We start from the raw sequence: 14317 nt of genomic DNA, 5'->3' as shown, positions 1-14317 counted from the left end.
ATTCACATAACTTTTTTCATTAATCTAAATACCAACTTATTAAATATTGAATGTTATATTTGCTAATATAGAAATTAATCATATAAATTTATTATTATTTTTGTTTAGCAAATTTGGTAAAGCTTAATATGAAAGATTAAGCTTTATTTTTATAAAGGGGAATAAAATAGTGACATTTTGAATACATTTAAAAATTATTTTAAAAAAAATGAATGAAGGATAAAAACATTTATGGTGTCCGGCAATTACCCAGTCCGGAATATCCCCTGAGACAGTATCTACATAAATGCAATCAGTATCAAATAAATTCTTGTTCAAAAAATTTTGAAATTTTATTTTATATTTGTTAAGGGTTAAAATTTGTTCACAATTTCAATTTTAATGTAAGGAACTTAGATGAATTAATTTTAAACAAAAAAAATCTATTTTTTTTTTACTTTTAGTCATTAAAAGAGGTTTTTTGCATTGAAATTTTTCCAAAGGGTCCCCAAATTAAATTTTTTTTACACATGATTTTTTTATGGAAACCTATTTTATAGTTATAAATTTTAAGTCTCTAAGTCAAATAGTTTTAAATAAGAAGGATGTCCGAATTACATATCCGAAATAGCCCTCGTCTCCCCTACATATAATTAATGAGTCGCCAATATATTAGTGTTGTTAAACGGCTCGATTTAAAAACGGCCAATCCAATATTTAAGCCAAAAAAATTAAGCAAGCTTCCAAATTTTGTTAATAGATGATCAAGTCATTCTACTATCTGGGAGCAAAATCTCCAGCCTTGCGTAATATTTTTGGTTAAAATATCGTGTTAGCCATTTTTAAAAATCGACCTTTTTAACAACACTACAATCTAGTAGTATATATCAGGTTTGGCAAGTAGGCCAATTGAGTGGAGTAGTATTTGAACTAGTCAAATATCGTCAAATACTCTCAAAAATCTGAAGAAAAAATTAAAAGACCGATTTAAATTAATATATGTGATCATAATGCTGCTTATTTATTCAGCCTTCATTATTAAGGAGGCATCTTACTAATAGTGAATTTAATGAAGTATGTTTATATAACACAAGAATTAAGCATTTTGGTTGATGATGATCAAAATATTTCAAGTGTTATCATCAATTTTAGAAGTAAAAGCGGCATGCTTAGTAACAAATGATTTAGAAAGCAGTAGCTATCACAGAAAATAATCAATCAGATCCCTGCCTCAAGTTATGGAATTGGCTTTGCCCACCATGCCCATTAAGAGAAGTGACATTTTACTAACAATACCTAGTTCCACTTCTTCTTCAGAAAGAAATTGGTCGAAATGGGTTAATATTCTTGCTAAACCATAAATAGATTGAAGATCTCGACAACAAGAAAATTGGTTATGAAATATTAAAGAAAATGATAATATTGAATCTGAATCAGAAAAAAACTCTGGTACTGAGAGCTACACATTAGTTATTGAGTGGCAATGAATTTAAAAAATATTATAAAATTAATTACTATAGATCCATCTTTCTATTATATGCAAAATAAATTTAATATTGACTTAAAAACATTTCTTTGAATTTGACCATATATTTAACCTTATTTGATCCTATTTGACTGGTCATACAACGGTCAATTAACCGAATCCTATACTTCATTACGTGTAACTTAGAAATAATGTATATTATGAAATAGGGGGCGAGCTGCTTTTTTTAATATATTCTCCCATTTTTATGTTTACTTTTATAAATTAATTGGGTGCCTCGTAAAAAATTATTGTCAAACTTGGCGCAAATTTTGGAGATAAAACATATTTCTTTTTATACAATGATACGAATAATTTTTTTTAAGATTAAAAAAGAAAGTCTAATATTTTTCTCAATTAATTTGTTTTTTCCTTCCCTTTTCTTCGAAACCTGAGTTTAGGGCCTTTTTTAAAAAAAAATATTTTTAAAAAAATTATACTAAATTGAATTGATTTTTTTTTTTCAAAAAAATAAGATAAATAATTATATATGTATTTTAAATGTATCTGGCAAATCTCATTCTTGATTATTCATTTTTTAAGGAATCAGAAATAGAATACCTTATCTGCCAAACGGATATATTAAATAAATAAAACGAGTTCTTTTAATCATCTCTTAAAAATATAAATAAAACGAGTTCTTTTAATCATCTCTTGAAAATATAAAATTAAAACAGGAACTTCTTTTAAGAGGAAGCGGCTGCCAAAAGAGGAAGTATGATTTATAAATACTCTATAAAAAAAATTAAGTCTTACCTGGAAAAATAGAATAAACAATGGATTATAAGAGTGAAATGCTCTTCGAAACAAAAAAAATCTTCAAAATTTTCAAAGATTTTTTTTGAGAATGCTCATATTTTTTGATTAAGTTTTAAATTCTAAATCTAATCTTTTTGCGATTTTTATGCAGAAATAAAAATCTCCTTCATGATGAAATCACAAATTTTTTATAAAATGATTTCGAATAATCTACACAATTTTGTGATCTTCAAAGATTCTGTGCTTAAAATTTTGGGCAAAAAAAATCTTAGTTCGGTAGACAAAATTCTATTATATTGTAAAAGGCATTGCCATTTTCTTCATTTCGGTTGGTCATTCTCCTTGCACAACTCGCTATTCTTATATGGTAAAAGAGGACACTGTGGGATTGAAAAAATGGTTACTATGTCACTAAAAAATTGCTATATCCCAAAAATATTATTTATTTTTCTTTCTAAATATTATGCACCATTTTTCATTAGTAATAAAAAACTATGCCTGACATTACTTTGAATTGATAGAATGACAACTATGTTTACTTTAGATATCAAAATTAACTTATTTAATTTTTCCGATTTTTTTTTAAGCATACCTAAAATGTGTTATGTTTTTAGTGAATATATTTAAGAGACAGAGTTAATATTAACAAAAAATATATAGATTAAATGTGATTATAAGTGCCGCAAAGTGTTGTGTGAACACTCGCTGAGTCAATTCAATTGTAGGTATTTATGTTATTAAATGGCGGTATTCTTAAAAAACTCTATTTAGTTCAATTTTTAAAAACGATTTGATTATGATTTTAGCTAAAATAATATTATGTAAGCCTAGAGATTAGGCCAATAGATGTTCAAACATTTCTACCATCAATGAGCAGAATCTCCAGGCTTACATAATATTAATTTGATTATTATCTTAACCTGGCCGTTTTTAAGAATCGATTCAAATCATGCTTTTTAACAACATTATTAAATGTATCAGCGAAATCAATTTTAGTCATAAGCTTCAAAATTTTTCGAATAGATGTCCAAACCTTAATGTCACATCTATGAGCAAAATCTACACTCCTGGCTAAAATCTTGAATTAGCCTTTATAAAAAGTCATTTAGTATAAAGTGCAAATTTTTATTTTCCTTCAGATATTAAAATACTTTTTTTTTACATTTTAATTCTCTCTTTTCATTTTATTATTCTTGTTTAAGATATATAGAAAATTCTCAAATATATATATAATATTTGAATTTGAAAATTGAATCTTCATGGAGGATAAAAATGGCTATATATTATAACTTGTTTTTGATCACAAAAGGATTTTCTTTTATCCAAAAATAACTAAATAGGTTTTTTATGTGGGGCTTATTCAAATATATTATCATATATAGCAATTTGGAATCTTTCCACGAAATGTAATTAATCCCTTTGGAATTGATGTTTTCAAAAAATAAAATGCATAATATACTAAATATGTTATATTATATTATATTTAAATAAATAGTTCGAGATTTTTTTTAAAAAAATAAATTTTATGTGAGCCTTTTCACACTAGCCCAACGGCTTTGGTATGATAGTGTTAGGGGTAGTGGAAAGGCTCATCACGTGAACTTTGACTTTTGTTTTTGTTTAATCTTTCCCGCTTATAATATTAATTTCTGGTTTCTTGTATTTCATAAAAATTATTAAACACAATAGATATAGAATACTGAATTTTACAATTTAATTATATAATATAATAACTTTAACCTTTAACCAAATAAATAATAAATGGTATTAAAATTTAAAATGGAAATTTTAAAAAGTGTATTAAATTTGAAGATTTTATGAACTGAAATTAGCTAAAAGAAACCTTCTTTTAAATATAAAAAAGATCTTTAATTTAATTTTGATATTATCTGATAAAAAATAATGACTGGTGGACTCGAATTGAAATTTTTTGATTTTGCGATAGCATATAAAATATATCAGCCTTTTCGAACTGAACCTTCAAGAATTTTAAAATGTACCCCCAGTCCTGTCTAAAAAAATGTTGGCTAGGCCCAGTTCTTAAAGATTTTTGTGCAAATTGTCCAACCCGGCATAATTGCACATATTTTTCAGGCCTGACCTAAATTTAGATCTCTGATAACCATGGGGAAAAATTCTTAAAAAATGCCTTATGCTTTAATATTTCAAGTAAAGCTAACTTAATCAATAAATAGCACAAAAATAATATATTTTAATAACTTAATTTATAATCCAAAATTCTATAAAATATGCTAAAAATTTTATATTTTAGAATATATCACCTTTTTTTGTCGTGATTAGAGAAAATTGTTGTAGAAGCAAAATAGATAATTTTCCTATCAATAGGCAAATGCATTTGTATCGTTATAAACGGCTTATTTTGTTACATATTAAAAATGGTTATGGGTTTCAACATCTGTTCTTTTAATCGCTATTCCGCCTTTTAGAAAAGAAAAGAAAAGAAAAGAAAAGAAAAGAAAAGAAAAGAAAAGAAAAGAAAAGAAAAGAAAAGAAAAGAAAAGAAAAGAAAAGAAAAGAAAAGAAAAGGGAGGGAGGGGAAGGAAGGAGGGAGGGAGGGAGGGAGGGAGGGAGGGAGGGAGGGAGGGAGGGAGGGAGGGAGGGAGGGAGGGAGGGAGGAAGGAAGGAAAGAAGGAAGGAAGGAAGGAAGGAAGGAAGGAAGGAAGGAAGGAAGGAAGGAAGGAAGGAAGGAAGGAAGGAAGGAAGGAAGGAAGGAAGGAAGGAAGGAAGGAAGGAAGGAAGGAAGGAAGGAAGGAAGGAAGGAAGAAAGAAAGAAAGAAAGAAAGAAAGAAAGAAAGAAAGAAAGAAAGAAAGAAAGAATGAAAGAAAGAAAGAAAGAAAGAAAGAAAGAAAGAAAGAAAGAAAGAAAGAAAGAAAGAAAGAAAGAAAGAAAGAAAGAAAGAAAGAAAGAAAGAAAGAAAGAAAGAAAGAAAGAAAGAAAGAAAGAAAGAAAGAAAGAAAGAAAGAAAGAAAGAAAGAAAGAAAGAAAGAAAGAAAGAAAGAAAGAAAGAAAGAAAGAAAGAAAGAAAGAAAGAAAGAAAGAAAGGTAATAAATAAAAACTTCAAAAATATTATTTTTGGCTGTGATTAAAAATAATAGATATTATTTTAACAGCAAAATAGGTATCGAGCAAGGTATCGAAACTAACACGTTAGGCTAGTCTCATATCTATTTTTGTAATAGGTAAGGATATGTTGATACATTTAGATAAAAGCTCCCCCCCCCCTCCTCTCCTTATATTTTAACCAACTCATTTAAATCATATCCTCTCCTCTACCCCCTAAAATATATAAAAGAAAATTGTCTATCCCAACCCCATCCTGTTTATATAGACCTATATTAGCTAGCTGCTACCAATTCTTTTTAATAAGATGTTATATTATATATCCTCTATTTCATTATTTTTAAAGGGTTATTTGACTAAATTTATTTATTCTTGCATATCTGGGATATATAATAAAAGATACTAGTATAAAAAGCAAAAGTTAAGCTCGGCCAGGCTCGGTTCGTTTGAAATTTTTTACTAATGTTGTAGGCACCCGATTTTTTAAATACAAGGCCTAACCCGAGATATATATTTAAACACAAGATAAGCAACTATTTATATTATTAGTGATTATAATTAAATTATTTATCAAATATCAAAATTCAACAATATTTCCACTTTTAAAGTTTGAAAAAAAATATATTTTCAAATTAATTATTCCTTCTCTTTTCTATAATTTTTGTAAAGATTTAATTAATCAATATCTGGAAAAAAAATAAAATACAAATAAAAAATTTAAAAGGTATTTTAAAGGTATAAGATTAATTTTTTTTTTAAAAAAAATATAAAGAAACCCCACAACTCATATTTTGCTATTTAGATATTTTATAAATAATTAATTTTTTTTTTAAAAAAAACAAGATCAATATAATGATCATTAAGAAATGGATCGAATTTATTGGCACGGAAAAATTAATCAAAATGAAGTGGTTTCAAAATAATTAAGTTTCACTTCAATTTTAATTGATTTTTAATAGAAATGCGCATATTTTTTCGCTGTTCTTTTAAAAAAAAAAAAATTATGCACTTTAGGATTCATCCCCAATATATATACTTTAGGTAAAGAATAAAACAAACTAAGGTTCAGGACTTATAAAAATTTGACTTCGAAGGCCACTCTTTTTTAATCAGTTGAAAAGTAAAAAATATATATCTTTTGGCGCGCAGCGTTAAAAATACTAGCAAAAATTATTTTTAAAGACGTCGCGATTAGAAGGTTAGGACTGCCTCATAAAATGTAAAAATTGGTATTTTAAAAAAAATGTTCAAATTAATTTGTAAAAAATTTTTTAAAAACTGCGCAAAATAATTTCCCGTAAAATTCTCCTTTGTTATCCGGCCTTCTTTAAGCGTTTTGATTTCGGGTGGTGGAAATCTTTTCATTTTAAATATTTTGTTTCCCAGTTTTTTTAGCATTAAAATTTTTTTAACTACGGTATAAATTTTATGAATCGTGTAATAAGTGATAGGAGAAATGAATGTAAAACGAAAGAAGAACAAATCTAATAATTATAAGAAGAGAAAAGACATACGAAATCTTTATTATTTTAAGAAGCAAAAAAATTAGTAAATTGTTATAAATACAAATACAATACTTCTACTTTTCAGAGTTCTTTGTCCTCTTAAAAAATAGGAAAATAATTTTGCCGAAACAAAAGTAAAATAAATCCCAGTAGAGTTTATTGAAAAATTAAAAAACAATATTCTTTCAAAATTTAGTGCTTACAAAAGTAAAAATGAAAGTGCCACTTAATTTTGTTAAATTATTTTGTCTTATTATTTTTTCACATTTATAATAAAAATCTATATTTAAGAGACCTGGCGAGAGAATCCGGGGAAAAAAATTCAGGGCAGATTGGGTTTAATTAAATGAGAAAATTATATTGTTGCTTTATCGTGATGAAAATACTTAGAATTTTTTCAATGGGATCAGGAACAAATTAATAATTTTAACACTTTCGACTTTAGTTAACACCCCAAACCTATGAAAATAAGATTGAAATTATATCTTTATCGCCAATTTACCAAATCCTATCTTTCTTCCCTAACCAAGAATTATGATTAAAATTTACAATCAAATTTTTTTTTTAAAATGAATTGGTGTTAACCCTCCTTCTTTATAAAAAGAAAAAACATTGGTAGGCTAAAAATTGGCAATAATTAAATAACCCTTATTTAAGATTTTTCGTTTAAAAAAAGTTAAAAGATCATTTTAAGTGTTTTTTTTTAAATTGAAACATATTCAGAATCCAGCATACCATCATAATGTTTTAGTTTTTCACTTTTTTTCAAAAAAGGTTTTTTCATTTTATATTAAAATTTTGAGTTTTTTAAATTTTAAAAAAGCATCAAAAAAAATAATTTATTGCCTCTTTTCGTTTTTTTCATTCATAGTTATAACTTTTATAATTTAAAGAATATTTATATTTAAACAGTCAACCACCCTTCCTTTCCTTACCTTTCTTTATTATTATTTTTTTTTACCTACTATTGAATAATTCTTTGAGGCCAAGATTTTTCATCCAGGAAAGAAGCAAAAATGTAAATATTTTTTTTAAAAAATTCCTTTAAATTTCTTTGTTTTATTACAGAAACTATTTTAAAAAAAATTATCGGAAAAAATTTTTTATATTAATATTTTATAAAAATCCAAATCATTTAAAAGAAAATAAATAATATACATTATTAATTTTTTTTTGTTAGATTATTTTTTAATTATTTTTTCGAAGAATTAATTAATAATTAATAATGACCCAATCTTAATTATGACATTTTCAAAATTTTTTGATTTGTTTTAGAATGATTTCTTTTAATTAAATAATGAATAGGAATATATTACAGATTCAATAAATATTTAATAAATTATTAATGAAAATTAGACTATTTAATACACATTTTTTTTTGTATCGTGTCATGATAGTGCTTTACTTTGTAAATTAGATTATTTTAAAAATAATTTAAAGTATAACTTATTAATATTAAAAATTATATGATTCAGAGGCCTGCATAGGCAAACCTATATTCAGGCTCGGGAACAATATTTTTTTATATTTAAACATTTTATTTCCTGAACCGTATTTTGTAAGTTCATTTAAAAAACGCTTTTACTCAATGGCATAGACAAGGGGGAGAGGGGGGGTTGAAGATAGGTCCACTGGTTGTGCCAAAAATTTTGCTTTCATACTACTTTTGTAATGTATGATTTTATTTAGTGCACAGGAACATACTAAGATTTTCGACAGGCCTTGGTGAAAATAAATTTGGCCGCCCTCTAAAAACTAATTCAAAGACCCCCAAGGAGGATATTGGGCTAGGTTTTCCCCTATAAAATTGTGGCCGTTATAAGAATATGTACATGAGACCAAAGTATCAACATCTACCCTTAGTTCAACATATTTTTGCTATATCCCCCTTGAATTTTAAAAAAAAACTCATTATTTTAGATTAAGTTTAAGATAATAAAATTTTGTGAGTTCATATATATATGTTGATTTTTCCAAGATCGAAAAATATGTTGGATTACTGGAATGACTTTTGAAAACTTAAATTTACAAAAAAATTGGCATTTAAAATTTACTTAAAATAATGAAATATGCTTCTTTTTATTTAAATTTCAGGTAAAAAAAATAAAAACATAATTCTTAAGGGCTTTAAGAATTCTAAGAAGAAGAAGAAATAGAAGTTAGAATAGAATGATAATTTGTTAATCATTAACAGGTATAATTTATATAAATAGAACTTTGAACATTTTCCGCGTTATTTTTTTAATATTATTTTACCTAGTAATGTATCTTTCAAGCTTGCACATTATCATTTTAAACCATATGAATATTATATTAAATATGTAAAATTTTCAATGATACTTTATTGGACAAAGTACTATATATTAAATTTAAGAATTCATGAAACTTTTAAATTCACACCTTCTTGCCCTGCCTTTTTTTAATCGAAAAATCATAATAAAATACAAAAAAAAGCGATATCTGCTTGCAGCACCTCACCTTCATTATACTGAAATGAAATTGGAATATTTCAAAAAGCTTAATTTTAAATCTTATATCATGAAATTCAAGAAATAAAATTCTAAAAAGATAGACTGAAAAATTCCCGAAAAATTATAATTTCTGATTTCTGATGGAAAATTTTGAAGAAATATATTTTTTAATAACATTTAAATTAGAGAGAAAGAGAATATCTTTCTTCCTACCTTCCTAGAGAAAGTAGCTGACGATTTGGTTTTTTTTTTGAATATATATTTATATAATTTTATTGTTTTAATAATTAGATATATTTTTAAAAAAACAAAATATTTTAGAAAAAAAAGGATGTTGAGTGGATATATCCCATGGACCCGGAGTGAACCGTAACAAACCGTTAAACCATTATAAACCGTTATAAATATCTGAACCATAACCGTAACCGAACCGATATAATTATCTTTTGAAGGAATAAAAAGAACCTTAAAGGTCAAACCGGTTTAAACCTGTTCAGTTTTTATATTTTAGAAATGAAAATAATTTGAATATCCAGAATTATATAAACTTGCTCTTATAGTACTGGCGGTTCACGTAACACAAGTTTCTTTAGAAAGGGCTATTTAGGGGCTAAAATTTGTGTTATCGTCACAACGAACAAAAAGGAATCCATTTATATTAGAAAATATATTACTTATACGTTCAAATAATATATTTAAAAATGAGTTATTTTGAATCTTATATATTTTTTTTATATATATAATTCATAGATGCTTATAATAAAAATAAATTAGAAGATGGTGTTGCTTCTATAAAAAAAAATTTCTAACCGTAATGAACCTTTATAAACCTTTATAATTAGCTGAACCGAACCGAACCTTTATAAATTTCTTCTTAAGAACCGTAACCAAAACGTAACCATTATAATTTTTTACACACTGAACCTTAACCAAATTGAACCGTTATAAATAACGGTTTAGGTCAATGATATATCATAATCGAGTCTTAAACTTTAGAAAAGGGCGAAAATACCCTTTTGCAGATAGCAGCATTTTTGTTTTTGGAACCAAATATTTTAGGATGGCCCTAACTTTATAGGCAAACAACATGGGATTGTTATAATGGTTTATTGGGTTGGGTCATTGATTAGACAGATTTTAAGATATGTATAATCTGTTGATAATTGGAGAAATTTAATTATTTTTTTTCCCCTAAATATATTATTAATTATCAATAATATTAAATTCCTTCCTATTTAAAAAATTTTTTTTTATGCAAAATCGATAAAAAGAATAAAAATATGCATAATATTTCTCCAAAAAGTAAGGACAAAAACAAGTTTTAAATGGATTATATAATAATTAGCATAGAATTATTTATATATATATGTATTTAATATTTATTTTTCATTGTTTCTTAAAAAATAAATTATGATTTTAAAGAGAAATCTTTATCATATTTATTAAATAATAAAATTTGAAAATAACTTACAAAATCTCTTCTTGGCTGCCAGAATGTTTCCTGTGTGGTTTATTTTTTAAAATTATATATATATATTTTAAAAATATTAGTAAATGGAAAGGAAAAGAAAAAAGAGGAGATCTGAATATGCTTAAATTCTAAATTATTTATAAGGCTCTTAAAAGTTATTAGAAAAAGTCTGCGCGGGCCGACTCGAATTCGCTCACGTAAATATTTGTAAAGATTTTTTTTGGGCCTAACGCGCATTTTAATTTTTTTATAAAGGGAAAATAAATATAAATTTACTAAATTGTAAGCTTTAAAAAAAAATTGCAAATTTCTGGCCCTGCCCGACAAAATATTTAGCACAGATTTACAGGCCCTAGACGAGCTGGGCTTTCTGTTCCGAGCCACACTAACCTATAATACTAATAATGTTTTTATTATATAAATATAATATTATATATATCAGAGACCTGCAGGCCCGGCCCTAAGCCCTGATCGGGCCTATTTTAAATTTTTAAAATATACCCGGGCAGGGACGAGCCTATTTTTATTTTTTTAAATATAACCGGGCCGGGCCGAGCCTAAAATTTTTAAACCCGGGCCGGGCCGTAAAAAGGGCAGGGCCTAGCCTAAAATAGCCGGGCGCAGGTCTCTGATATATAAACAAAAATTTATAGGGAAAAGGAACTATAGTAGGTATAAGTTTTAACATAAATATTGATCAACAGAAAAAGGGCATAAAATTAAATTCAGAATTACTGATTAGGGAAGAAAAAAAAAATATATATTGAATTAAATTATTAGATTGGTTATGATAAGATTTACCAGACCATCTTGATGGCATTTAATTAGTTATATTTATTTCTTTTTATAAAAAAATTCTGATATATTTTTCCAAATATTTGGGATGTGATTGTATAATGTGAAAATATCAAGTTATATAATTCGTAAGTTGTAATATTACAAATATACATTATATCATGTACATTATTGGCATCATATCTCCTTTTTTGGAATAACTTTAATATGGTGTTTCTTTATTTCTAAATGTAAGGAAGGGGGGGAGGGGGGGGTAAACTATAAATTAAAAATCAATATACAAATTAGTGAGGCGTTTTTGAATTATGAAAAAGTTTTCTTATTATTGGAAATGTTGTGAATTTCAGGCGAGATAATAATACAGCCGGAAATATAAATATTTATGAAGGATATCATCATAAACCTAAAATCGGTTAACCATAACTATTTATATTTTTTAATAACTGTACCTAGTTTACTTTTCAACTTTTAAAATGGGTTAAATTTATATATCTCTTTTATTATCTTCATTATAATGATTTCCCAAATTTATTGCTGTTATTAAACATAATTCCAAGCACTCCTGTAGAACTGTGTAGTCTAGGGAACCTTAATATGGTTTACAAAAATGGCACTCTTTATAAGCACTAACTTTGAAAATTTAACTATTTTAAAAGTCAATTAAAAATTTATTAAGTATAATTTTTTTTTTGAAATCATAATTTTTCGGTGCAAATCTAGTGTTGTTATATAGCACGATTTTGGTCGGTTTTTAAAAACGGTCCCATTAATATTTTAGCCAAAATATGGTGTGAGCCTCAGGATTTGGCGAATAGATGTCCAGGCCTTTTTGTCATCTAGGCAAAATCATCAGGATTACATAATATTATTTTCGTTAATCAACCCATTTTTAAAAATCGATTTAAATCAGGCTTTTTAGCACAAACAAATATCATATTTGATATTTTTTTTCAGCCAAAAAAATATTATGTTGTCATAAATTTTTTCAGTGAAATTATTTCTTAAGTTGTTTATGTACATATTTTAAATCTATTTAAAGATTAGTTTATATTATATAAATAATTTAGAAAATAACTTGTAAACGTGATTAGTTAATTTTGTAATATAATTATAGGCAGCCAGCTACCTCTTTTAATGTAACTAGATATAATGTAACTAGATATCTTTTGAATATGTATACCTTTTGAATACTAATCAAATTTCAATTAAATATTTGTATTTATAGGCATATTTTTTAACTTAGCGATCACCTATCAAGTTATTTAATCTTACAGTTGAAAATATTTTTTTTAGACAAAATATTGATTTATAATTTTTTTTTTATAATAAAGAGAAGAAAAATAAATAAAACTCCCTCTCTACAAGGTAGTCGATAAAAAATTTTATACCCTTCCCCTTTTCGTCATTTAGTTTTGATAATGGTTACTAATGTCACCGTTAATCAAAAAAAGGAAGAGTTATATAAGAAAAATCCTCTCCCAGTCAATTTTATTCATTTTAAAATATTAGGCATTATTTTCAAATCCTAATGTTGAGTATAGCAGATAAGAAATCATACATATTTTTAATTAAGTTATAAGCATTCTAAAGGCTGTATAAAGAAAAATAGAAAAATTACTAAATAAAAATTTAACCAATTATTCAAATTAAATATTTGAACAAACTTTCGTACGCCGGTCACATTAGTATTACTGGATTTTTTTTTCTCTTCAAACTATGAGTTTATTTGCAGAAATATGCTTATTAATATATTTATAGAAGCTATTATTTCAAAAGGAAGCTTATTTTTTTATCACATACAAAAGTTAACAATATATTATTTATTATATTTATATGTAGATGCTAGTATTTTCAATAGAAATTTTTTTTATCACATATTATTAATCTACTGAAGTGGCAACTTCTGAAAAATTTTAAAACGTTGCATAAGAGGTGGATCTCAATTGTTTTGAGGATTAACAATTAATTTTGATTGATCAGTATTCGTCATTTTCAGATAATTTTGTATATTGCCATTTAAGTGCAAGCAGCGTGGATATATGCTTTTTAATCAAAATTTTATATATTTACCCTATAACTCTAACTCTGAAAGGTTTGAATCTATTTTATTTTATGTTTTTCAATATAAAATAGTTTAAAATTACATATATTATATTATAACTAATAAATACTATTATGTTCCAATTTATGTAGATATATTTTTTTTTATAAATTATAATCCATATTTATACCTTATTAATAAATGAAACTTTTAAATATCTTATAATAATTGATCACATAATAATATTAATATTACATTACATTCCTTAATTTATATAATCTAATATATAAGTTAATTATTCAGCTATTTCATTCGGTAATATAAAGATATAGTGTTAAATGAATGAAGATCAGAAAAAAAATTTGTATAATAGATGAAGAAAAAAAAAATCAATATTTTAATTTATTTATCTTTTATAACCGCTAAAAAAACGTGAAACCGTTCGTGCAAAAAATCAGTGTTAATTATTCGGCTAAAAAAATCTACCATAATCTCAAGATATGAAATGTAATCAGGGCCAAAACTACAGAGTGGCATTTGGAGCCAAGCCACCGCACAAAAATTAGAAGTGATGTGTAATTTTAAAAAAATATATAAATATTACATAAATTATCCTTAATATTACATAAATTATAGCTTAACATTTATGATTAATACTACTTAATCGTCTTATCAATTAGATATATTT

At 25.4% G+C, this 14317-nt stretch overlaps 1 protein-coding gene across 1 annotated transcript in view; it reads right to left on the bottom strand.

Moving 5' to 3' along the window:
- Positions 1–14317, bottom strand: part of LOC135927426 (rabphilin-1-like) — a 90876-nt gene that overhangs the window by 13423 nt on the left and 63136 nt on the right. Inside the window, exon 6 of the mRNA XM_065463404.1 lies at positions 10794–10823. Within this exon, the coding sequence (XP_065319476.1) occupies positions 10794–10823 (30 nt within the window). The remainder of the gene's footprint in view (positions 1–10793; positions 10824–14317) is intronic.

This window comes from Gordionus sp. m RMFG-2023, chromosome 3 (genome assembly GCF_954871325.1).
Source record: "Gordionus sp. m RMFG-2023 chromosome 3, tfGorSpeb1-WG-v2, whole genome shotgun sequence".
NCBI lineage: Eukaryota > Metazoa > Nematomorpha > Gordioida > Chordodea > Parachordodidae > Gordionus > Gordionus sp. m RMFG-2023.
The sequence above is the reverse complement of the archived record's forward strand: the minus strand, read 5'-3'. Positions and strand labels throughout refer to the sequence as shown.